This window comes from Pygocentrus nattereri, chromosome 2 (genome assembly GCF_015220715.1).
Source record: "Pygocentrus nattereri isolate fPygNat1 chromosome 2, fPygNat1.pri, whole genome shotgun sequence".
Classification (NCBI taxonomy): domain Eukaryota; kingdom Metazoa; phylum Chordata; class Actinopteri; order Characiformes; family Serrasalmidae; genus Pygocentrus; species Pygocentrus nattereri.
In genome coordinates, this window is record NC_051212.1 from 9,900,765 (window position 1) to 9,924,795 (window position 24,031).

At 43.2% G+C, this 24,031-nt stretch overlaps 1 protein-coding gene across 6 annotated transcripts in view; it reads left to right on the forward strand.

The window, feature by feature from the left end:
- The window catches only part of LOC108440944 (phosphatase and actin regulator 1), a 122,649-nt gene extending 99,905 nt beyond the window's left edge, over window positions 1-22,744 (forward strand). For all 6 annotated transcript variants that reach the window (XM_017720150.2, XM_037544407.1, XM_017720148.2 and 3 more), the window contains exons 8-12: window positions 7,594-7,649; window positions 10,885-10,946; window positions 14,524-14,664; window positions 19,924-20,000; window positions 22,015-22,744. In XM_017720150.2, coding sequence (XP_017575639.1) covers window positions 7,594-7,649; window positions 10,885-10,946; window positions 14,524-14,664; window positions 19,924-20,000; window positions 22,015-22,030 — 352 coding nt within the window. In that variant the 3' untranslated portion in view covers window positions 22,031-22,744. The remainder of the gene's footprint in view (window positions 1-7,593; window positions 7,650-10,884; window positions 10,947-14,523; window positions 14,665-19,923; window positions 20,001-22,014) is intronic.
- The last annotated feature ends 1,287 nt before the right edge of the window (window positions 22,745-24,031 follow it).

Below are 24,031 nucleotides of genomic sequence, written 5' to 3' on the forward strand. Positions count from 1 at the left end.
AGTCATCAGAGGCGGCACGAGCTCCGTCATTACTGAACCTTCACAGCGGCCCGTGCAGAACTGGCTTATTACAAACCAGTGTGGTAAAAACCGAGCTGACCCAATTTCAGACCTCCCACTGCCTCTCTCTCACTCCTCTATCTCTCTATGTCCTCCCCCCCCACTATCTCTCTCACTCTCCCTGGTTCAGTGACTCATCATGGCAGCAGTGCGGCCTTGGCTGTTGCCAGCTAAACTAGGTTAAAGCTGTTCAATGCATTTTCCTCTTCAAAGGATTCAGAAAAGCTTTATACAGTAAGGGAAGTGAAAACTGATGCTCGATGACTGCTGCTAGCTAAACAAGATCAGGGACCAGATGTTTTTTTTTTTCCCCCTAAATATTCAAATGATTTGAACATTGAGCATCTCGAACATAGCTGGAAAATGCTGAACGTCTCAGCTAATCTGAAAAACAGGCCATGTTTTCAAGCTAAATCAGGCGTTACGTCCTCACAACGGCAGACGTGTTCAAATTAAAATGACCACAGAGAGAAGAATCACCATCGCAGAAACAGTGACATTGTTTCTCTGCACTTGTCAGCAATTTTATAAGCTTGAGATGATGCCATAAATAGGATTTCGCAAGTCTTATTGAAAGCTGGGGACATGGCACGATGACTCCCCTAAGCTACGTAGTTAGCCACTGATGGTGGACAGATTTGACAAGTGCAGGAGATTAAAAACTGGTGGGATTGATGGCAGCTATGCTGAACACACAGGAATGTTTCGGCGCAAGTGAGTACTGTTATTGGGGTGTGATAAAGGGAGAGCAGAGGGGAGCAGAGGGATTATTGGAACGCTGTCTTGGCACCCGTCCTCATCCTCAGAGGCAGCTGTCACCGTCCCGAAGCACTCTGCCAGCAAAACATTCTCCGCCGTCAGGGACAGTGCTGCCGAATCCTCGCTGACGCCAGTGTGCACCATGTGGCTCAAAGATGACAACTAGGGTTGCATCGATACCATTGGGCCTCATTCTCTATTATCTTCTGAAGTTTGTTTCTTGTGTGTTGCTGAGAAAGGTTCTAAGAGTGTCCATGTTAGATTCATGACGTGTTCTTACACCACAGAACTGTTCTCACCTTTTGAGCGCTCTTGAGTGGGTTTTACATGTTACATGCATAGAACATCAATGAAGTTAATCGGGCCAGGAATTTTGGTCTGAAACTACATACTGCCCAAGATGTGCAATATCAGAACTTGATTCAACCTGATACACATCACGTTTTCAGGCTGAAAGTCCGGAGTCCTGTCTGAGACCTTGAGTCTGAAACTGACACCTTACCCAATTCCAACAAAGTTCTATCCAGATCCAATGCGAATACCATCAAATTTTGAGTCCACCCCGACCAAATTTCAACAAAATTCTGTCCGGACTCAAGCCGAACGTCATATTTTGAGGCAGAAAATGATGTTGTTGTTATTAAGACTTAAAAAAACATCATTATCAGGTTTTGACTCGAATCTAACAAACTGACTGAACCCAACCCAGCCCAAACCACATCACCATCCCTGCATCCCTGCTTTGGAGCACTCATCAACGTTGTCTGATGAACAACAAGGCTGGTGGTTACCACATGGAAGTAACATACACTATATTTCCAAAAGTATTCGCTCGTCTGCCTTCACACGCTTATGAACTTGAGTGACATCCCACTCTTAATCCATAGCATTTAATATGATGTCGGTCCACCCTTTGCAGCTATAACAGCTTGAACTCTTCTGGGAAGGCTTTCCACAAGGGTTAGGAGTGTGTTTCTGGGAATTTTTGACCGTTCTTCCAGAAGAGCATTTGTGAGGTCAGACACTGATGTTGGACGAGAAGGTCTGGCTCACAGTCTCCACTCTAATTCATCCCAAAGGTGTTCTATCGGGTTGAGGTCAGGACTCTGTGCAGGCCAGTCAAGTTCTTCCACACCAAACTGGCTCATCCGTGTCTTTATGGACCTACTTTGTGCACTGGTGCGCAGTCATGTTGGAACAGGAAGGGGCCGTCCCCAAACTGTTCCCACAAAGTTGGGAGCATGAAATTGTCCAAAATCTCTTCTGTGCTGAAGCTTTAAGAGTTCCTTTCACTGGAACTAAGGGGCCGAGCCCAACTCCTGAAAAACAACCCACACCATGATCCCCCCTCCACCAAACTTTACACTCAGCACAATGCAGTCAGACAAGTACCGTCTCCTGGCAACCACCAAACCCAGACTCGTCCATTGGATTGCCAGACAGAGAAGCGTGATTGGTCACTCCAGAGAACAGAGAGTCTCCACTGCTCTAGAGTCCAGTGGCGGCACTTTACACCACTGCATTCAACGCTTTGCATTGCGCTTGGTGATGTAAGGCTTGGATGCAGCTGCTTGACCATGGAAACTCATTCCATGAAGCTCTCTACGCTGTTCTTGAGCTGATCTGAAGGCCACATGAAGTTTGGAGGTCTGTAGTGATTGACTCTGCAGAAAGTCGGTGACCTCTGTGCACTATGCCCCTCAGCATCCGCTGACCGCTCTGTCATTTTACGGCCGACCACTTCGTGGCTGAGTTGCTGTCGTTCCCAATCGCTTCCACTTTGTTATAATCCCACTGACAGTTGACTGTGGAATATTTAGTAGTGAGGAAATTTCACGACTGGACTTGTTGCTCAGGTGGCGTCCGATCACGGCACCACGCTGGAATTCACTGAGCTCCTGAGAGCGACCCATTCTTTCACTAATGTCTGTAGAAGCAGTCTGCAGGCCTAGGGGCTCGGCTTTATACACCTGTGGCCATGGAAGTGATTGGAACACCAGAATTCAATGATTTGGATGGCTGAGTGAAAACTTTTAGAAATACAGTGTATAAGCACGTAGTTGCATGTCGTGTGTGCAGAGAACACAGTACATGTGGTAGAAACCAGACCAGGCACTATTGAAGCAGACAGCTATGAACGATGTGATATCAGTGCCGTCAGTCGTCATTTGTGCTTACAGGGGACATTTTGACCTCAGTTTTAACCTCACAAAATACACACGACTGCTGGCCGAACAAATAAGCAAACAGCTGTCACTTTGGGTCCTTCTTGCTTACGTAACCTGGTTACTCCGCAGGGTTGTGCACTGTTGTGTAACTACATCTTGCGATGCAGACACACGCACATGTTAGTGCGAGTTCTCCTCTCAGTGCTGCACATCAGCAGAAACAGTGATTTGATTCACGTGTATATCCGGAGATATACTAACAGAAAAATGCTTGCCTTATTTTGGCCCTTGGCTTCTTGTGCTTTTAAGCAGCTGCACAGTTGTATACTAGGAGTTGCATGCCATATAAATTTGTGCTTGATAACTTTTTGGTTATATAAAGCAATTCAGTTGCACGCAACACATTCACTGGTTAGCCAGATAAACTGCTGATATTTTTAACGTATTGTTTCATTTCACCGTATATTGGGGGAGTCATGGGCTGGAGGTTAGGGAACCAGCCCTGTGACTGGAAGGTTGCTGGTTCAATCCCCTCGACTGACAGTCCATAACTGAAGTGCCCTTGAGCAAGACACCTAACCCCCAGTTGCTCCCCGGGCACTGTGGATAGGGCTGCCCACCGCTCCGGGCAAGTGTGCTCACTGCCCCCTAGTGTGTGTGTTCACTAGTGTGCATGTATGTGGGTGTCTCACTGCACGTATGGGTTAAATGCAGAGGTCTAATTTCACAGTGTGACAAACACAGTGACAAATGGTTATAAATTCTAAATTAAAAAAAGAAAAAAAATCTAAATTAAAATTCAGTTCTATATCCACACCTGTGGTGTTTGCATTTGCATATTTGTACCATTTTTCATCTTTTTTCACTACCATTTTTGTGAGAAAGAGATCATTTCACATTTTAAGGGGCACCGAAAGTTTGAGGACCACATCTCAGTTTCTTCGTTTGTTGCTTTCAAAATTAGTGTGTGCAAGGAATAGAGAAAATTAATGATCTAGACATGTAGATCATGATAACAGGGCAATATTTAATAAAATCTGGAACAATCTTACATTTAAATAGTGTACAGTTAGCTGGCTAGATACGCCAGCCGATTACAGAAACATTAACGTTAACGCATGTTGGTTTATCATTGCTCAAGAAACTTGACAGAATCAAAAACTACCAACCCGACATGAAGTCAGTAAACAGGATCTTCTTTTATTGTCAGTTACGTGTCGGTTGATTGGCTGTTTCATGTTGAGATGGTTGCAGCTTAGTTCCAAGCAAGGTTCAAGTCAATTGTGGTAACCATACCAGAAAATTTAGCAAATTTATTTTTTTTTTTCTTCGAACCGTTGTAGCTGTAAATGCTTAATGTGTGTGCCATTCCAATCCAGACATATTTTGTATATTTGGAGAAGGCTTATGATTGCGTGAGTTGACCAATGGGAGGTACTGCAGGAGTATGGAGCTTCAGATATGCTACTCCAGCCAAACTAGCTATTCTCAAAGTTGTGTCCATATGTTTGGTGTAGTTGCACACATGGTGGATGTCAGACCCTGTCAAGGATTCATCTTGTCTCCACTCCTGTTTGTAGTTTTCATGGACAGGATATCAAGGTGCAGCTGGGGCTGGAGAGAGGTGGCCTGTAAAGAGGGCTAGATATTATGTTGCCCTCTATCACCAACAGAAAAGGAACTGCTTGTGGTAGGGAAGCAGGAGCTTGGCCTACAAGCTCTCAGCCTTTGTCAATGGTCATAAGATTTGGATAGTGGCTGAAAGACCAAGGTCGCAGGCACAAATGAGGCAGAAATGAGGTTTCTGTGTAGGGTTGTTGGACTTGCTGTCTATGATGGTGTGAGGAGCTTGGTGATCCAGGAGAGCCTTGGAATAAAGCTCCTGGGAATTGAGAGGAACTTGAAGTTGGTTCAGGCACTTTTTAAGGATGCTCCCTGGTTGCCTCCCACCAGGAAGGTCAATGTTATTCTATACAGCAGGGTTTCCCAATCCCAGTCCCAGTGACTCCATGCTCCATGCACAGCACAGAGAGAGGTGGTCGGTATGGAGGGCTAGAGATTACGTCGTCCTCTGGTCACCAACGGAAAAGGACCAGTTTATGGTAGGGAAGCAGGAGTTTGGCTTACAAGCTCTCAGCCTGCCAGTCAGTCTACATCCCTATCTTCTTCACTGGTCATGAGATTTGAATAGTGCTGAAAGACCAAGGCCGCAGGCACAAGTAGGAGAAATTAGATTTCTCTGTAGGGTTGTTGGGCTTGCTGTCTGTGTACAGTATGAGGAGCTTGAGGAGCTTGGTGATCCAGGAGAGCTACTGCTTCTGGGAATTCAAAGGAATTCGTTGAAGTAGGTTAAAGGCACTTTTTAAAGATGCCCCCTGGTTGTCTACCACTAGGAAGGTCCCACTGCCCAGAGACCCAGAGGCAGATCATAGATCCAATGGAGGGATTATATCTAACAGTTGGCTTGGGAACAGCTGAGCATGGAGAAGTTTGGATTATGATTTTCTTTGTGTTAATTCCTCATTTTGATGTCTGTTCTTGTATAATGTTATTCTGTTTAGCAGGATCTCCCAATCCCAGTCCTGGTGACTTTTTGCATTTTCCCTCCTCTACACACCTGACTCAGCCAACAAGGAGCTTGTTAGCTCATGAGTTGAATCAGGGGTGCTAAACGCGGCAAAGCACAAAAGCATGCATTGCGTGGGGTCACCAAGACTGGGATTTGGAACCCCTACTATGCAGAATGTTTCAGTGGTATTGCATACTGAAGTCATTTGCCTGTAAAATGTCAACAGAAAAGATCTCGGTAGCATGTGTCAGTGTTCCAATCCATGTTGGTTTTAAGAGCAATGCTGAGCAGAGCTGAGCGTATTTGCAGGTGACAGATCGGCAGACAGCTGGCAGTCTGTGTAGACCAGCTCACACAAACACACAGTGAGACATTAAACGTTCATAATGCACTCAGTAAGACAGCCGTATATGCAGCACATGAAGCCTGCTATATGCAGGCGTCTGTATACTGTCAAAAACTTTCTGATATGCAAAGAATCCTGTATCAGATTTGTTTTGTTTGAAGTTTGCATCAATAATTCAACACTCATTTAATGCTCAGGACGCAGAAGTAAACAAAAAAGAAGAGAGGAAATGCTAAGCTCTTTTATGGATAAAGCCACTTTGAATGAAACCGACTGAAGCAGAAAAGCGAATGTGCTCTTTGTGTGCAGAAAATTTCAAATCCCAATCCTTTTTTTTTCTTTTTCACGCAGTGTTCAGCTTCAGTACAGCAAATGCACATTAAATCACTCACACCCACATACAAGAACACTAGCGCAAACCCCTGGGGTCCCTCAAGGACAAAATGGACGTTTATCCCGAGCTGTAGCGAAAGCTGCATCCGCAGCAAAGCTCGGCCTGTCACTCAGACTGTCAGTCAAACGCTCCGTTAGATAACGGCCTGGCTGTCGCGCCGCATCACACCGACGCTGTTAGCCCTCCTAGCTGCAGTTAGCCTGAGGCTTAGAGTGTTGCTGTTTGTTGTGGCTTTCGGTCCCAAATGTGAAATGCTCTGTTATGAGGAGTTCAGCCCACGACCCCATTCTGACATCAAAGGTCCATTTGTTTCTTTGTGATCTTCATGTGATCTCCACATTTAGTCTAATCAGCCATAGAAGAACCACTTTTGGTTCCCTAAAGAACCTTTCGTGGATAGTTCTTCAAAGAACTTTGTAAATGAGACGTGTTTATGTGAAACCTTTCTAAAGTTGGTTAACACGGTTTTGAGGGTCCACTGTAGATACGCTGACCATGTTCACCGTGTCTTTAAAAGGGAATTGCACCCATTTCTGAAACGTCTACTTGATTTAATGGTTAAGATGTAACCAAAGCCTTTCAAAGCAGTTTGATGTGAAATGCTCTGCTCTAGAGAAACGTACAGAGTCAGAGGTGTTCAAAGTAGTGGTGATTGCAACCAGACATCTGAAGCTCCAAAAGGTCCCTCACAGAAAGTCATTACACAAAAATTTGCCATGAATACACTGACTTGTAGGTACCTGCAGGGGTTCTAAGGCGAAATCATCCTCAAAGAACTTGTGTAGGTTCACTGATGGTTTTGGATAGTAAATAAAATGGGCTCATTGGTTCGCTGCTATATGCTGTCTCCTCTTATTGTTTGGAAGTGCTGGACAAAAAAAACACCTGATCATATGATTCAGTTTTAATTATTTCATTTATTTTTCATTAGCATAAAATTCGTCTGGCTCAAATGAATGTAGAAACTATTTGCTAGTTTTGGCAGTTTTATTCTAAGTATATTTGGTATAATTAATTAATGTTATTTCTTCTGTCAGGTTTTATTTTACATTATACATGGAAGGAAGCCTGGCTGACCAGCGTGTCTGATAATTTAACCTTTATTTTCACGTCTTATTTTGAGCTGCTTGTAAACAGCTGCTAAATTAGACCTTGTTGACCCTGGAGGCCCAAAACAGACATTGACCAAGGCATTCCTTTATTTACTCTAACATTTTCAGAGAAGCACAACTCCCAGCATGATGCAACATGTAAGATGCTGAGCAAGGGTGACACATGTGCTCTGTTCTCTGTGCAGGCGGCTGAGCCAAAGACCCACAGCAGAGGAGCTGGAACAGAGGAACATCCTGAAACGTAAGTGTGCACATTGGGTTTTCTGCGTTTCAGCGCACACATGTAAGCAGACGGCTTTGAAACACACCGCTCCAACTCTCGAATGTTTGGCCTGATCGAAAATGGTGTGCTTGTGTACAGCTTTTTGATTGGATCGTCCGTTTTTTGTTTAATCGTCGTTGAATGACGACGTTGAATTGTCCCATAGAAGTGGATGGTATACACATACCTAGCAAGTACTTAGCAACCATCTTAGATTCTATAGCAACCACCTGGGATAGCACAGCATCCACTTTAATACCATAGAACCCCCCCCCACACCCTAGCAACCACGTTGGATACCATGGAAACTTGTTATAAATGCCATAGCAACCACCAGGGATGGCATAGCAAAACCTTAGCAACCTCCTTAGATTCTATGCAACCACCTGGGATGATAGCATAGTGTCCACCTGGAACATCATAGCGTCCACCTGGAATGTCATAGCAGCCACATGGATACAATGGCAACTTGTTATAAACACCTTAGCAACCACCATGCTAGGTTCTACAGCAACCACCTGGGATAGCATAGCATCCACCTGGAACTCCATAGCAACACCTTAGCAACCACATAATATACCATGGCATGGATACTTGTTATAAACAGAAAAGCAACCACCTAACCCTTTGCAACACTCTAGCAACCACCTGGAAACTGCTTAAGGTGCACAAGCACTGCATTTTCAGAGTTCAATTTCATATTAATACTAATTGCAATAATCAGTTCTTCCTCCAAGCAGTGTAGTTGAGGTTGGCTGGGGTAACAGACATGAGGATCAATGATTATTCCATAAGCAGCACAATGGTCGTTTAATATTTCACAGAAGCTTTGCCAATTGGCTCAGCCAATTGGAACTATCCATTTTATAATGATGGTTAAAGCTCAGTCTTGAAAGAAAGCAGCAGTTAGGGGACAGCAGGGCGCAATGCCGGCTAAAATATAATAGTCAAACATGTAGCAGCTCTTTCTGAGGTACCGTGTCACAAGAAATCAACCACAGTTATTATGCCTGTCTAGATATAGACCCTAATATATAATGCAATATAGCCTGCTGTTTCAATATTGGAGCTTATAAATTTGCATGGAAGTTGCAGTTGGCCAAACACCCAAATAAAGGTACAAGGCTATAATGTAATATTTCAGTCTCAGTACCTCTGAACCTGATTCGCGTGACAGTTTGAGTGTAGTTTCCATGCACATTACATAGCGGACTGGATCCGTAGTTCAAAGCATACATATAAAACTCCTTTAAAATAACACAAAACAGCAGCCCAGTGGAATAGCTCTGTTTCCCTTTGATAGTAAGTACATTTTCGGATGCCAGAAGGCTGGATCTCTCCCTGATGTGTTCCAGACAGCCTGCTGTGTTTTTGGGCCTGCAGCTTTCTTTGAGAAAGTCAAGCTTTCTTTCCTGATAATGCACTGGAAAAGGATCCAGCGAGGAAAGCTCCAGGGAATCGTCCATCTTCTTTTTTCCTTCAGCCGCAGTGCACTCGGATGTGCTCGGCCAGCTTAGATTTCACTTAAATTCTCTTAATAGGAGACGTGGCCTTTGAGTTAATGACAACACGGAGTAGAAGCCATGTAAACTCTTATAATTTGACATAGTTAATAGCTTTGGACTGATCTGTTGAGCTATTTATAGAGAGTTTTAACAAGAGCATCATTTACATGCAGCCTGATAGTCTGATAATCCAACTAATGGTTCAATCAGATTAGAACTCAATCGGAATAGGCTAGTCCCATTGCGGCCATTCGGGATACAGTTTCTGTCCGATTGAACGAGCTGGGTAATCTTGTAAATGATCAGTTAATTAGAAGAATAATAACCATATTAATGCGTGTATCCGATTAAATTCCCTATCTGAAAGTTTTAGTACGTTATGCTCTGATCTTTAGACGGCGGTGGGACGGACGTCCAGCTTATGTGTCTCAGAACACGACGTCTTCCTCTCGGCCTTCCTTAATAAGGACATGTGAAGGACGTTTTCCTGAGTCTGACATCATTTTTAAGCAGCCAGCTAAAAACACAATCACTGCTCACTGCTGCTCATCTCACTGTGACTGGACTCACGTGGTGCTCGTTGTCACGTGGTACTCTGTGCACGCACGTAATTTTGATTGAATTACATGCAGTGCGCATGTAAACAGAGACCATCAGATTGTTGAGATGAGTAAGAACCTCAGTCTTGCTGGATTGGCAAAAATCATTGAATGTAAACACAGTCAATGTATTTTAAGCAGTTAATGCAATATATTATTAATGTCACTGTTTTTTGACATGCTTAACACATTTTCCTAGTAGTTTGTAGGACTCGCCAGGCTAAAGCCCATCATATACCTGCAGCACATCATATGCTATGCTGTGTTGCTGTGATGGGATCTGCAATTTTAGTGCTCTTATTCAAATACAGCTTTCAAAGCGCTGCCCTCAGCAGACTAATGATGGAAGATTGGGATTAAATACAGCCTTAATTAGGAAGTGAATAGATTAGACATGTAATCAGCAATCAAATTGTTAAGCATTGGCTAAAGGGGAATATTAATGTCTCGCCGAGAAGCCCTTGGAGTGCATTAGGCCGTAGCCTACCCTTGACTTAGACTTAAAACTGTTATTAGGACAAGTGTTTAGCCAGTATTAAAAGATTTCTTATTTTAATATTATGTTGGAGGTCTGGGGTTGAAGGGACAGGCCTTGGGTCTGACACTATACTGGACAGTGCTCACAGGAGACCTTTGTATTAATCAACAAACAGCAAAGTGAAGTGGGAAATTACACTTTTCGCAAATACCGGTCTGTCTTTGCTGTACAGGTCTGTACAGGTCTACGCGGTTCTTAGTAGCAGAACCCTTTTAGGTGGTTTATATGAACCCTTTTTAAAAAGGTTCTTTAAAGGACCATTCACAAGAAATTCTCCATCAGAGAGAATTTAACCTAGCAGAGAACTGTAAATATGTAAATATTCAAATCGGTCATTATGGTTCTGTATAATAATCATTGCTTTACTGAAGAACCACTACAAGAAGCAAAAATCAGTCAAAAAGAATCCACAAACTGTGTGATCGAGACTGAAAGGCTGCAATTGCAGTTATAAGCAGAAAAAAAGAATTTAAACAGGGGGTCTTAAGGGGGCCCCGTGTTGCCGGAATGCCCTGTTTGGCAGGAATCCAGTAAATGGCAGGTGTTCTGAACTGTTGCTTCTTTTCCTGCAGCACGGAATGAACAGGAGGAGCTGGAAGAGAAGAGGGAAATCAAGCGGCGGCTAACACGCAAGGTAAGTCGGCATCGTCAACTTTAGCAGCCGTGCTTAAACGAGTGGGTTGGCGAAAGATCTGGTTTACAAAATTCTCCCTTTACCCTGAATGTGTCAACCAAGAAATGTGTAGAAGTGCAGCTGCAACTGGCAATGAAAGCTTATTTACACCAATTAGCATCATGCTAACCGCATGCCTAAGTTATCACACACTTGGCTCAAACTGTGTTGAGTTGATGAGTAATATCAAATACACTGCTGCTGTTTTTAGCTGTGGGTTGCTCTTCTGTCCATGTTTAAACAGTATGCAGCCAGAAACCTGGTGTTGTCGTTCTTGAGACCAAACTTGGTTTCAAGGCCTTAAATTAACAGTCCCAGTCTCGACTTGGTCACTTTGACTGTCTTGTCTCGGTCTTACTATCATAGTTACGGTCTCGTCTCGCTCTCAACATCATTTTGTTAAGTGATTTTTAATCCCACAAACTGGGAAATTCCACCTCTGCAGTGAAACACCACATACACACTAGTGAATACACACACACTAGGGGGCAGTGAGCACACTTGCCCGGAGCGCTGGGCAGCCCTATCCACGGCGCCCGGGAAGCAACTGGGGGTTAGGTGTCTTGCTCAAGGACACCTCAGTCATGGACTGTCGGCACTGGGGATTGAACCAGCAAGCTTCCGGTCACAGGGCCAGATCCCTAACCTCCAGCCCACGACTGCCCCCAAATGATCTCTTCTCGGTGTTGACATCGTTATGGCGGTCATCTTGGTCTCAGCATCATTTTGACAGCCTTTTTTTTTTCTGCCTCAACATTATTGGACTCAATCTCAGGGTAGGGTGGACCAGGAAATTGGTCAACTTAAACTTTTTGCTGCATACCTCCTCTTGCTCCTTATACACACATACACACACTGCCATGATGCATACACTATATGGACAAAAGTATTGGGACACCCACACATTACACCTGCAAGAGCTTTAATGAATCCCATTCTAAATCCATAGACCTTAATATGGAGTTGGTGCCCCTTTGCAGCTCTTACAGCTTCGACTCTTCTGAGAAGCTTTCTACAAGATTTTGGAGCGTCTTTGGGAATTTTTGCCCATGCTAACGCTAATGCTAATAATTTTTCAAAATCGGAACAATTTGCATTAGTGAAAATCGAATTAGCATATTTACTCGTTTTGCTATTTGATTTGAGCAACATGACACAGTTTGAGGCAAGTGTGTACAAATTTAGCGCAATGCTAAGCTTCCACAACTTATTAGCTTCGTAGCTCCAGGACTAGGCTAAAGAAGCAAACTTCAGACCCCCAATATGTCTTAGCTGATCTACTGCATTAGTAGTAAGGGGTGAAAATGTGTAGATGTGTTTTTTTTGCACTGAGCTGTTCCTTTGATGAAAATTTTATATTTCACTCTGGACTTGAGTTAAAGTTAAGATCCAGACAGATACAAACGTCCAGTCTGGCTTTTGGCAGTTTGTCTGTTGCTAAGCAATTGCGCTATGGCTTTCACAAGTCACTCACCTCAAAGGGCCTTATGTATCCCTTTGATATGAAATGATTCATCGGAGCGCCGCGAGACGTTGAGTGCGCATTATTGCTTCTTGTTACAAAGGACTTTTTGAAAGAGCTTCGAAAGATTATTATCTTCTGTTCTTTGACTGAGAAGAACAACCAGTCTCGGCTACAATTAATTCCTCGTGAGCTCTGCTTACATTTGTCCAGTACAGCTGACTGACTGCCTTTGGGCTCCTTGATTAAAGGAATATTTACCCAGAAATATTACCGGTGTAAATCTCTGACTAGGGCCTGACTGATACCAGTTTTAGTGGGCAACAAATTCCGATAACTGATAATATTGGCCGGTGTGATTAAATATAGTTTGAAAATGAAAGTTTTAGATTTCAATTTTAAGTTAAACAGTGCTTTATGGACTGACCTGATTGATTGTCAGTTCTCAAATTTAACACTTCTTAAACCATTTAAACAACAGAATCTTAGTCTTAAACAGTATATTGTGGTTAGCCTTACACTTTTGGTTTCTGTTAATAATATTTTTCTTCTTTTTAATTAGTTATCACCATAGAAAAGGTTTTCTTTGTGCGTTATTACATGTTTTTCTCAAGGTTTGGATGCATATATACGAACCATGATATGTATACATTTTATACAAGTATAATGTATATATCATATCATGTTCGTAAATGTGCACCCATACCTAGAGAAAAACATGTAAAACCTTTATGTATGTATATAGACTCCACACGTTCAGCGTCATTTCCAGAGGTTGGCTTTAAAAAATAGACGTATGAGTGCTGCCAGCATTGCTGCAGAGGTTGAAGAAGTGGGAGGTCAGCTTGTCAGTCCTCAGACCGTATGCCACACAATGCATCAACTCAGTCTGCATGGCTGTCGTCCCAGAAGGAATCCTCTTCTGAAGCTGATGCACAAGAAAGCCGGAAACAATCTGCTGAAGACAAGCAGTCCAAGAACATGGATTACTGGAACCATGTCCTGTGGTCTGACGAGACCAAGATAAACTTGTTTGGCTCAGATGGTGTCCAGCATGTGTGGTCTTGGCCTGGTGAGGAGTACCAAGACAACTGTCTCTTGCCTACGGTCAAGCATGGTGGAGGTAGCATCATGGTCTGGGGCTGCATGAGTGCTGCTGGCACTGGGGAGCTGCAGTTCATTGAGGGAAACATGAATTCCAACATGTACTCCGACATTCTGATGCAGAGCATGATCCTTTCCCTTCGGAAACTGTGCCGCATGGCAGTTTTCCAACTTGATAACGACCCCAAACACACCTCCAAGATGAAAACTGTCTTGCTGAGGAAGCTGAAGGTAAAGTTGATGGACTGGCCAAGTTTGTCTCCAGACCTAAACCCAATTGAGCACCTGTGGGGCATCCTCAAGCAGAAGGAGGAGGAGCGCAAACATCCACCAGTTCCGTGATGTCATCATGGAGGAGTGGAAGAGGGTTCCAGTAGCAGCTCTGGTGAATTCCATGCCCAAGAGGGTTCAGGCAGTGCTAGATAATAATGGTGGTCACACAAAATATTGACACTTTGAGACGTGTTCACTGTGAGGTGGACTCACTTGTTTTGCCAGCTATTTAGGCATTAATAGCTGTGTATTGAGTTATTTTCAGAGGACAGTAAATCTGCACTGCTATACAAGTTGCACACTGACTACTTTAAGTTACAGCCAAGTTTTCCTTTCCCGACACCAGCTTATTATTATTATTATTATTATTATTGGCCAGTGGAAATATCTTAAATTTCATAAACATTTTGAATTGTGTGTCAAATTGTGTAATAATGTGAGAAACGTGATGGAACTATTTACCAAGCTTGCTTGCTCACCTGTGTAGTTATTTATTTATTTATTTAACAAATTAATTCCATCTAAAATGAATGCATACGTATTTACTGATATATAAAGCATTGTAATCAATTGTAACTTTCCTAGAACAATGCATTTGAATTGGCAGCTTCAGGTTGATGCATAACAAAGCATCAGTGTATTTTATACCCATAGTTAGTACCATGGAGGTAAAATATCAACCTGCTTGTGTGTTTGTAGCTCAGCCAGAGGCCCACAGTGGAGGAACTGCGACAGGCCAAGATCCTCATCCGCTTCAGCGATTACGTGGAAGTGGCTGACGCGCAGGACTACGATCGACGGGCCGACAAACCCTGGACCCGCCTGACTGCTGCAGACAAGGCAAGTTCCAGTGATTGGATCAGCAGTGAATTTTTCACAACTTGTGTTCCTGGAGCTCAACAGTGCGAAAGGCTGTAGATTAGTTTTGCACTGGAGCTACAAGGCTAAGTAGCCCACAAGCAATGGAAACTTTTATATTCCACCAATTACACAATAACATACTGTTGTTTATTAAAAAAGTTAGGAAGGTTTGTTTTAAACTCTACAATATAGTTCTGTTCATTTGTACAGACAACAGTTGGTGATTTAGGCATGTTTACATTGTAATAACTGGTGTACATGAGCTTCCAGTAGTTGTAGCTCCAGTGCTAAACTAAAGAAACAAGCTTCAGACATCAAACATGTCTCGGCTGAAAGGAAAAACGTGTAAATGTGGTATTTCCTCCAACACAGTGGCTTAGTTTAGTTTTTCTTCTTACTAGTTGTTGTTTGGTTTTTTGTTTGTTTGTTTGTTTGTTTGTTTTTGTCCTCAACATTTAGTTGTTGAGCATCAATTTTTGGCACTATTTTGATTAAATTCACAATTTATGGCATTAATTTTGAAGTCTAGCTTGAACATACAATTGAAGCTTGTAATGGACATAATAATTTCATATCACTGCTGTTGGAAGAAAACCTTGTATCTCCGTTTTTCAGTTTTTGACATAATTTGAAAATACCTGTTGTCCTTTATGTTGTTTGTAAATCTCATGAAGAATGCACCAAAACAAACGGCCCAAAATGACTAGGAAAAAACTCCGGTTCCATTGACTTACATTAAAGTGCCAACGATCTTCTCAGCAGCTCTCACGATGCGCTGGAGTGTCTTGCAGCAGTACACGGTGAGGGTGCCATACCACACGGTGATGCGGGTGGTCAGGGTGCTCTCGATGGTGCCTCTGTAGAAGGTGCACATGATGGGGCTGGGGCTCTGGCTCTTCTCAGTTTGCAGAGGAAGTAGAGGCACTGATGAGCCCAGTGATGCTCTGTTGTTGGCCCAGGAGAGGTCCTCAGTGACATGCACTCCCAGAAACGTGGTGCTGTTCACCCTCTCCACAGCAGCACCATTGATGGTAAGAGGAGCATGCTGGGTGCATGTTCTCCTGAAGTCCACAACGATCTCCTTCGTCTTCTCAGTATTCAGATGGAGATTATTGTGTCTACACCACAAGGCCAGGCGGCTCACCTCGCTCCTGTCGTTTGTATCATCATTCTTGCTGATGAGACCCACCGCAGTCCACGAACTCCTTGAAGAGGTTGGAGCTGTGCGATGGTGTGCAGTCGTGGGACATCAGCGTGAAATAGGATATACACAGAATAGTGTATCCAGTGGATATACACAATGCTACTTACAAACTGCTCTAATCGCTAATTAACATGTCCCCCCTCATTTATTTGGCTTTATTTTGTTTCTTGTTTGTGCTAAATGTTCTTCCCAACCTCGAGGGCCCGACTGCTCGTAAGTTTCCTTGGATAGGCTGTAGAATCCCATTCCCCTGTGGCAGTTTACTCTTGCTTTGGTTTGTCAGGTTGTTTTGCAGAGAGGAAGGTGTTGGAACAGAATGGTGTGAGTGTGGCTGAATAGAACAGGGAGTGTTTTTGCAGGACACTCTTCACCTGTGATGTTACCGAGAGACGACTGGCATTTTGTTTACAATGGGAAAAGACAGGAAGTCTCAGCGGCCGGCCTTCGTTTCTGAGCTTATCTACTTCAAACACACAGCTCAGTGTCTCGCGGCTCAGCTCTCTGTTCCTCTGTTTGTTTTTCTCTCACTGGCTCTTCTTTTTTTATTCTTTTTGTCTATTTTTTCCCTCCTCATTCTTTTGTTTTTATCATGAAGCGTGTAAACAGCGGAGAGCTTGTGGCAGTTTGGCTGTGCTGAGTTGTGGAGCAGAATTTAAATGAGAGACAGAGAGACAGAGAGTTTTCATCTGATGGGCAGTTTAGGGTGTGAAACTCTGACCCCAAAGCAATCCAGCATCATTATGACTGAGGAAACAATTAAATACGTAAAATCTTGAGTCATGAAATCTCAGGTTTCATCAGGATTCTTCGCAGAATGATTAATGTGCTAGAGATGGCGCTGGTCTGATACCTGGTGTCGGGACTGGACTGGTATTCTGGTATTAGCAGAAACCTTTTTTAACACAGTGTTTTCATGTTAAGTTTAAGTTTAAGTGATACTGTTTTGATCCCACAACCGGGGAAATTCCATCTCCGCATTTAACCCATCCATGCAAGTGAAACACCACACACACTAGGGGGCAGTGAACACACTTGCCCGGAGTGGTGGGCAGCCCTATACACGGCGCCCGGGGAGCAATTGGGGGTTAGGTGTCTTGCTCAAGGACACCTCAGTCATGGACTGTCGGCACTGGGGATTGAACCGGCAACCTTCCGGTCACAGGGCCAGATCCCTAACCTCCAGCCCACGACTGCCCCAATATGTGAAAAACTAAAAAAAAAAAAGACAAATAGATCTTTTTTTTTTTTTCCTCTGCATTTTTATACCTTTTTTTTCCCCCATTCATCAGCAGTAACTGTGCATTAGTGTCTTTTTGACCAGTTGTAATTCTTACTGGTATGTTGTGCTGATCATAAATGTTTATGGTCAGTTTAGATTTCTTTACAGCAAATTTGGCTGATGATTGATTGATTGATTGATTGATTGATTTATCTATCTATTTTGGAAAGTGCTGAGTGGCCTATTGGAGGTGAAAAAATGAACGAACGTGGTTCAATGCTGTAAAAACCCGAGCAGCAGCAGCGTGAATGCTTAAGCAGTGCGAGGTCTGGTTATGCAAAGTCCCCTTTATTAGTCCATTAAAGATGAATGCCTAACTAGAGTCCCGAGACCCTCCACCTCTCAAACAGTAATATCTGTATTATAAAGAATATGAATTTTCTTTTCCCATCAACACCCTACGTCATATCCTTCGAGTATGAATACACTGCTGTTGTGGAATTCGGGGTCATGTATTATTGAATGATCTCTTATATACACCGCAAAAGTACTTAATTTGGAGAATTTCCCGTCCAAAATAAGTTCATTTTTCAGCATCAGGATGAGCAGAAAACCTGTTTCACAGAAAATGACAGAGACCTTGACAACTGAATGTGACGTATGTTTTTTTCAGTATTTGTTGTGTCAGTCTTGACCTTTATTACAGCTTCCGTTCTTTTCAGGAGACTCACTTTCAGTTCGTCAAGTAAATCTACAGACACGCCTCCAAAGCTCAGTCTTTGAAGCTGGTTGATGATTTTCTGAAGTGATCAAACACATTCAGTGGTGTTGAGGTCTGGACTCGGGGGTGGTCAGTCCATCGTTCAGCTTCTTTGTCCGTCTCCTTTTCTCAGTGAGGTTCTTCTTGATCAGCTACGCATCCTTTCAGACCCACGGCGCTGAGTGGTCTTCTCACAGTGGAAGGATGGAGAGAAACACCTGTGGATGTTTTCAGATCTGGAGCAGCTTGACTTTCTCCTCTCTCTCAGAGATCAAAGCTTTCAGTGCTGTTTATGTGATGGGGTTAGATTTGGTGTCTACCAGGTCTTCCAGGTGGTTGTTAGGAGGCTCATTTTCTCTTTAGCTTCTAATCATTTTGGAAAGTCCTGTTTTTTTTCGGTTAACTTTTTTTTTTTTTTACTTATTTTCCTTCTTCATACAGGTGAAACGGATTTTCTTACAAATGTCTCCTAAAAATAACTCATAATAATAAAAAAAAATCTAATAAACTGCGGTAACAATGAATAATAACTCAAATACAGGGTTTACTTTAAACTAGACACTAAAAGTACACTCTTTAAAAACATGGTTCTTCAAGGGTTCTTTACTAAAGGAAAAGGGTTATATAGAGAACCATGGACACTCAAAGAAGTCTTTGCATGATTAAAGGGTTCTATGCATTAAATCTTTCTTCAGATTGATGGAGAACGTGCTGGAAATGGTTATATATATATATATATATATATTGCGCCCAAAGGGTTCTTCTATTATTACAAGCTTGACATTGTGGTAGAAGAACCCTTACGGGTGCTGCATAGAACCATTTGCAATTCATTCTGATGAATCCTTTCATGATGCAGAGAACCATTTAGTCAGGCAAAGGGGTCTTTGTGTTCATGGTTCTTTATAGAGCCTTTTCTATACTAAAGAACCCTTGAAGAACCATCTTTTTAAGAGTGTACTTTGTACAGTATTATGAGAACTACATGATATTGAATGCTAAACTGTAATTACCAATATATAGTCATTTTTGTCGAGTTACCTGCCTCGAGGAAATTGAGAGCTTCATTCTCAGTGTTCTACAGCTTTGTGTCATTTTAGAACCATCTGCAGCTCCGTTCCTGTACAGCTTCCTACTGATTATCTGAAGTTTGTGAAATTACACAGGAGCGCATTACAGTGATTTTACACCGATCAGGCAGTAACACTGACGTGGTGGTGGTGTGTTAGTGTGTGCTGTGCTGGTCTGAGTGGATCAGACACAGCAGTGCTGCTGGAGGTTTTAAACACTGTGTCCACTCACTGTCCACTCTATTAGACACTTCTACCTGGTCGGTCCACCTTGTAGATGTAAAGTCAGAGACGACAGCTCATCTGCTGCTGCACAGTTTGTGTTGGTCGTCCTCTAGTCCTTCATCAGTGGTCACAGGACGCTGCCCACAGGACGCTGCCCACAGGACGCTGTTGGCTGGATGTTTTTGGTTGGTGGACTATTCTCGGTCCAGCAGCGACACTGAGGTGTTTATATACTCCAGCAGCACTGCTGTGTCTGATCCACTCAGTGCAGTGTTACTGCAGTGCTGAGAATGATCCTTCACTCAAATAGTACCTGCTCTGTGAGGGTCCATGGGGGTCCTGACCACTGAAGAACAGGGTAACAGACTATCAGAGAAACAGATGGACTACAGTCTGTAGCTGTAGAACTACAGAGTGCAGCTATACAGTAAGTGGAGCTGATCAAATGGACATCAAGGAGGTGGTCATGATGTTAGGTGGTCATGATGTTATGCCTGATGGGTGTATCTGCTACCATATTGGAGTTTTGAAGCGCTGTAGGATGTGTGATTTTCTCTTTTAAGGCGGTCATTAAAGGTGACTGGTTCTGAGTGTGAGGTGTGTAAAGTGTGTGTGTGTGTTCATGCGCATGCTTGTGTGTTAAATCGCAGGTGGGGTGATTTTGCATTACTTAAGTCCTCTGAGTGAAGCTGGATGATGCAGGTGTTTCTCTAATTATTCCGGTCCTCCTCTGATGGCCGCTTCTTTTTGCCCTTTGCAGGCTGCCATACGGAAGGAGCTCAACGATTACAAGAGCAACGAGATGGAAGTGCATGAATCCAGCCGTCATTTAACCAGGTGAGGAGAGCCACGCAAGCCTTGGAGCAGCTGAGCACCTCATCCCGAGGAGGATTAACACACATATGAAGTGCTGGAGCTGCTTATGTAGCAGCCACATGTTCATGTTAGCCTCATTAGTGTTCAGCATAGACTTTCCTCAGAGTGACGCAAGATTTAATCTGAATGAATGCAGCTAAGGCTGATTAACAGGCTTTGGTATCACACCGTGGGCCGCGCTTATGAAAGCCACCGGTGGTGGTTATTGTTTGTAGGGCCTGGCCGGCAGACGGGTTGGCTGATGTTGAAGCCCCTTGTTTTGACTCCAGACGATAAGGCGAAGAATCACCAACTGTCTAATCCTATTCCACCACTACAGCGTGAACTGATGAAGCCGAACACAAAAACGTGTATTCAAACCTGAGCGTTTTATGAAGAGAATCGGTCCAAATGAAACGGTATTAAAAATAAAACTCTAGCTCCAGCCTCAGTGTAGCAATATGTAGTTGTGAGTTCTAAGTTGTATTATGTGCGAGTTCCTGTTGTTCATCTGAGTTTATGAAGTTTGACTGTATAGAACTGTCAATCATGTCTGTTAGTAAAGGGTTGTTAAACTAAACCTAAGCTAATCTATCTATCTATCTATCTATCTATCTATCTATCTATCTATCTATCTATCTATCTATCTATCTATCTATCTATCTATCTATCTATCTATCTATCTATCTATCTATCTATCTATCTATCTATCTATCTATCTATAGTCTGCCTGTCTGTCTATCTCTCTATCTGTAACTAAAAATAATAATAATTAAATAATAACATTGTCTTGGATTTTGGGGGGAAAATATTACTTTTATAATTACTTTTATTTATTTATTTTTACTGTGCTTTTTTCAGCTGTTTGAACTTGGAATTTTTTCAAAAATTCTTTAGGAAAAGTATAATTTTACTTCCCTAAAGAATTTCAGAAAACAAATTCCAACCGACAGTGCGAAACTGAAAATACCCCAAAAAAGAAAAAAAATATATATATATTATTTTGAGGGAAGAATTTCTAAAATTAACCAAAAAATAAAAAACCAAATAAAATTTTTTGTGCTATTTTACTATGCGTTTTTAGTACCATTTAGTTTTTCAGTTATATGTTTGTTTCCTTTTAACCAGTTGCAGTTCTGATTTAATAGGATGTGTCGATCACAAATGACGTCAGTTGTTTATTTATTTACTTCCTTTACCTTTTAGCTAAAAATTGCGGTGTAAATGGCATTTTTAATAATAGAAAATGAGTTGCCTTTACGGCACGGTGGCTTGGTGGGTAGCACTGTCGCCTCACAGCGAGGAGGGCCTGGGTTCGATTCCCCGGCCGGGCGACCAGGGTCCTCTCTGTGTGGAGTTTGCATGTTCTCCCCGTGTCTGTGTGGGGTTCCTCCGGGTTCTCCGGTTTCCTCCCACAGTCCAAAGACATGCAGTCAGGCCAGTTGGACGTGCTAAATTGCCCCTGGGTGTGAGTGACTGTCTGTGTCTGTCTGTCTGCCCTGCGATGGACTGGCGACCCATCCAGGGTGTGTCCTGCCTTCCGCCCGAAGACTGCTGGGATGGGCTCCAGCACCCCCCCCGCAACCCGGACGGAGAAGCGGCTTAGATAATGGATGGCTGGATGGATGGAGTTGCCTTTATAAAAATGAATCAAATGAAGTGCTATAGCTATTTAGCACAAGTCATGTGGTACAGGAGTGCCAGCAGTGCCGGTACTAACCGGTGTCACATCACTAAACAGGAGCCATCAGACCAAGTCTAATGAATAAACTGGTCAGTGTCATATTTAGAGAAATAAATATGGTCATTCTGATCGTGCATCCCTCATTTTAATGCGTTGGTTTTGGCCCGTGTAATGTTTAAATGAAGGAGTCAGTGGAACGTCTGTGGAAATATTCGTCGTTTTTACTCTTTTAGGCCACAAAAAATGAAAATGTGTCGGTTTTGACAGTGATTAGTGAGTATTTACGATGTGGTGTCTGATGTTTGTGTGCAGGTTTCACAGACCGTAGACCTCCACTGTCCGGAGTGCTCCAGCAGCACCTCCACCGCTACCAACCACAAGTGCTGGTCAGTCAATGGTGCCCAAATCTACACAAAAAGCCAAGTCCTCGAGGAGAAGGGGATCAAAAGAACATGCCTTTTTCAAGCTCCCCAAGACTCGGACGTTCCCTTCACCTCACCACCCAGCCAACCTGGACTCTCACAGTAGCAAAGCACCACCTGGGTAAACCCTGGGCTTTTCTTTAGAGGGGGTGTCAGTGCTTAGACTCTCATGCTACACTTCCCATCACATTAGGCGTTTGTGGTGAGAGGGGGTGTAGAAAGGAACTGGAATGGCCTTTCTGTACCACACTTTTACCCTCTTCCTGATCCCTCTTCCTGATTCCTGCCTGTTTTCATTGACGCGCTGGACTTTCGACACTCCATTTGAGGAGAAACTCTCTCGGGCCATAAAAAAAAAAAGTATTTGGTTTCTGCCAGGAGGTGGCGCTCACCCCACAGCCTGCCATGGCACAGCTTCAGCTCAGACAAAACTGGGCTTCTTGTGCAATATTCATTCACCCGGCGCCCTCTGCTGGTCATCCGGCCATCTCCAGCGCATCCAAACTGTACAGACTGTACGCAGCAAACTGTGAAGCGTGGAGCGCAGACTTCTTTTAGCTTGCGCGCCTCCACGAAATGTACATTGTGTTTATACCAAGTTATTAAATAGGATATTTTAATTGTGCAATCGCGTAATTTAAAATGAGAAATATTGAAATAAGGAAGGGCTTTGCTTGAGGAGCTGTTCGGGAGGGGATGTGGATGTGAGTCTGGTTTTGCTTTGGCTGTTTGTACGTCTCTGTTTGTTTTTTTTGTTTGTTTGTTTGTTTGTTTTGTTTTTTGGGAGGGGGGGGGGGGTTGTGCTTTTTTTTTTTTTTTTTTTTTTTTTTCTTTTTTTCTCTTCTTCTTTATTCGAAGGTCACCTTCAGCGTCGCAGGCTGTCGGGAATCTAGCTCGACCCAAATCTCTCTGAGGAGCTGGGCTCGAAACCCAGGGATTTTTAACGGTTTGAATTATTTATTACTGTTCCTTCTTTTATACACGTCTTTTTTTTCTGTTTTGATGAATAACACTCTAGTCCAGGATTGCACATCTATTTGTACTCTTATGATTAAGAGTTTATAGAGTCGTGCAGGCGCGCCGACGCGTGATCTCCGCACCCCGCCTTTTCCCAAATTTTGCTTTCTAAAGTTGGTCAGACTGAGCAATATTCTTAAAGCCTGTAGGCTAGTGTCATATTAAGGATATTGTGTTTGGGTTTTTATTGTTTTTGTTGTTTTCTGTATCCTGTAGTACAGACTAGGTCATTCTGAAGGTCACTAAGACACGCTGTATGCTTTGTTTTTAAATGATGATTATCCAGTGCTGCACCGGCTAATGGGATGCTTTATCTGATAGCTTTCTTTGGATGTTAAATGATGGAATCTGACTTTTTTCCAGGGCATTTGTTGTGGTGGAATTCCCACCCTGTTACACCAACAGCTCGGTCCTACACGGCTTCTTTCTCAACACGCACAACACGGCATGAACAAGAATGTGAACGTGAATGGCACATCCCCCCCCCCGAGTCCTGACCGTCTGTGGTCAAACGTGGCTGTTCTCTGGGACAATGTGAACAGTTTCTTCCCCCCCCTCCTGCTTTCTTATGGACTTCTTATGGACGCCCGTTGCCCCTTCTCGCTCGTCCCGAAATGCCCTGGAAAGAACGTGCAGCTGTTCGTAATTCCGAATTTTGTTTAGGCCTGATTTACGCCCCAACTCTCATTAGCGTATTAGCATGCATCACCCACCAAGTTTTCATACATTTGCGAACGTGTTTTTCTGAGAATGCGCCAAGTGTGACTGTGTGACTCGCTAGGTGAGGCGGTGAGGTCGGCGAATGTTTCCGAATTTTGTCACCAGTGAAGAGCGAAGAACATGCGATGCACGTTGACTCCGCTGAAGTTGCTTAAAGGAGTTGTCCAGCA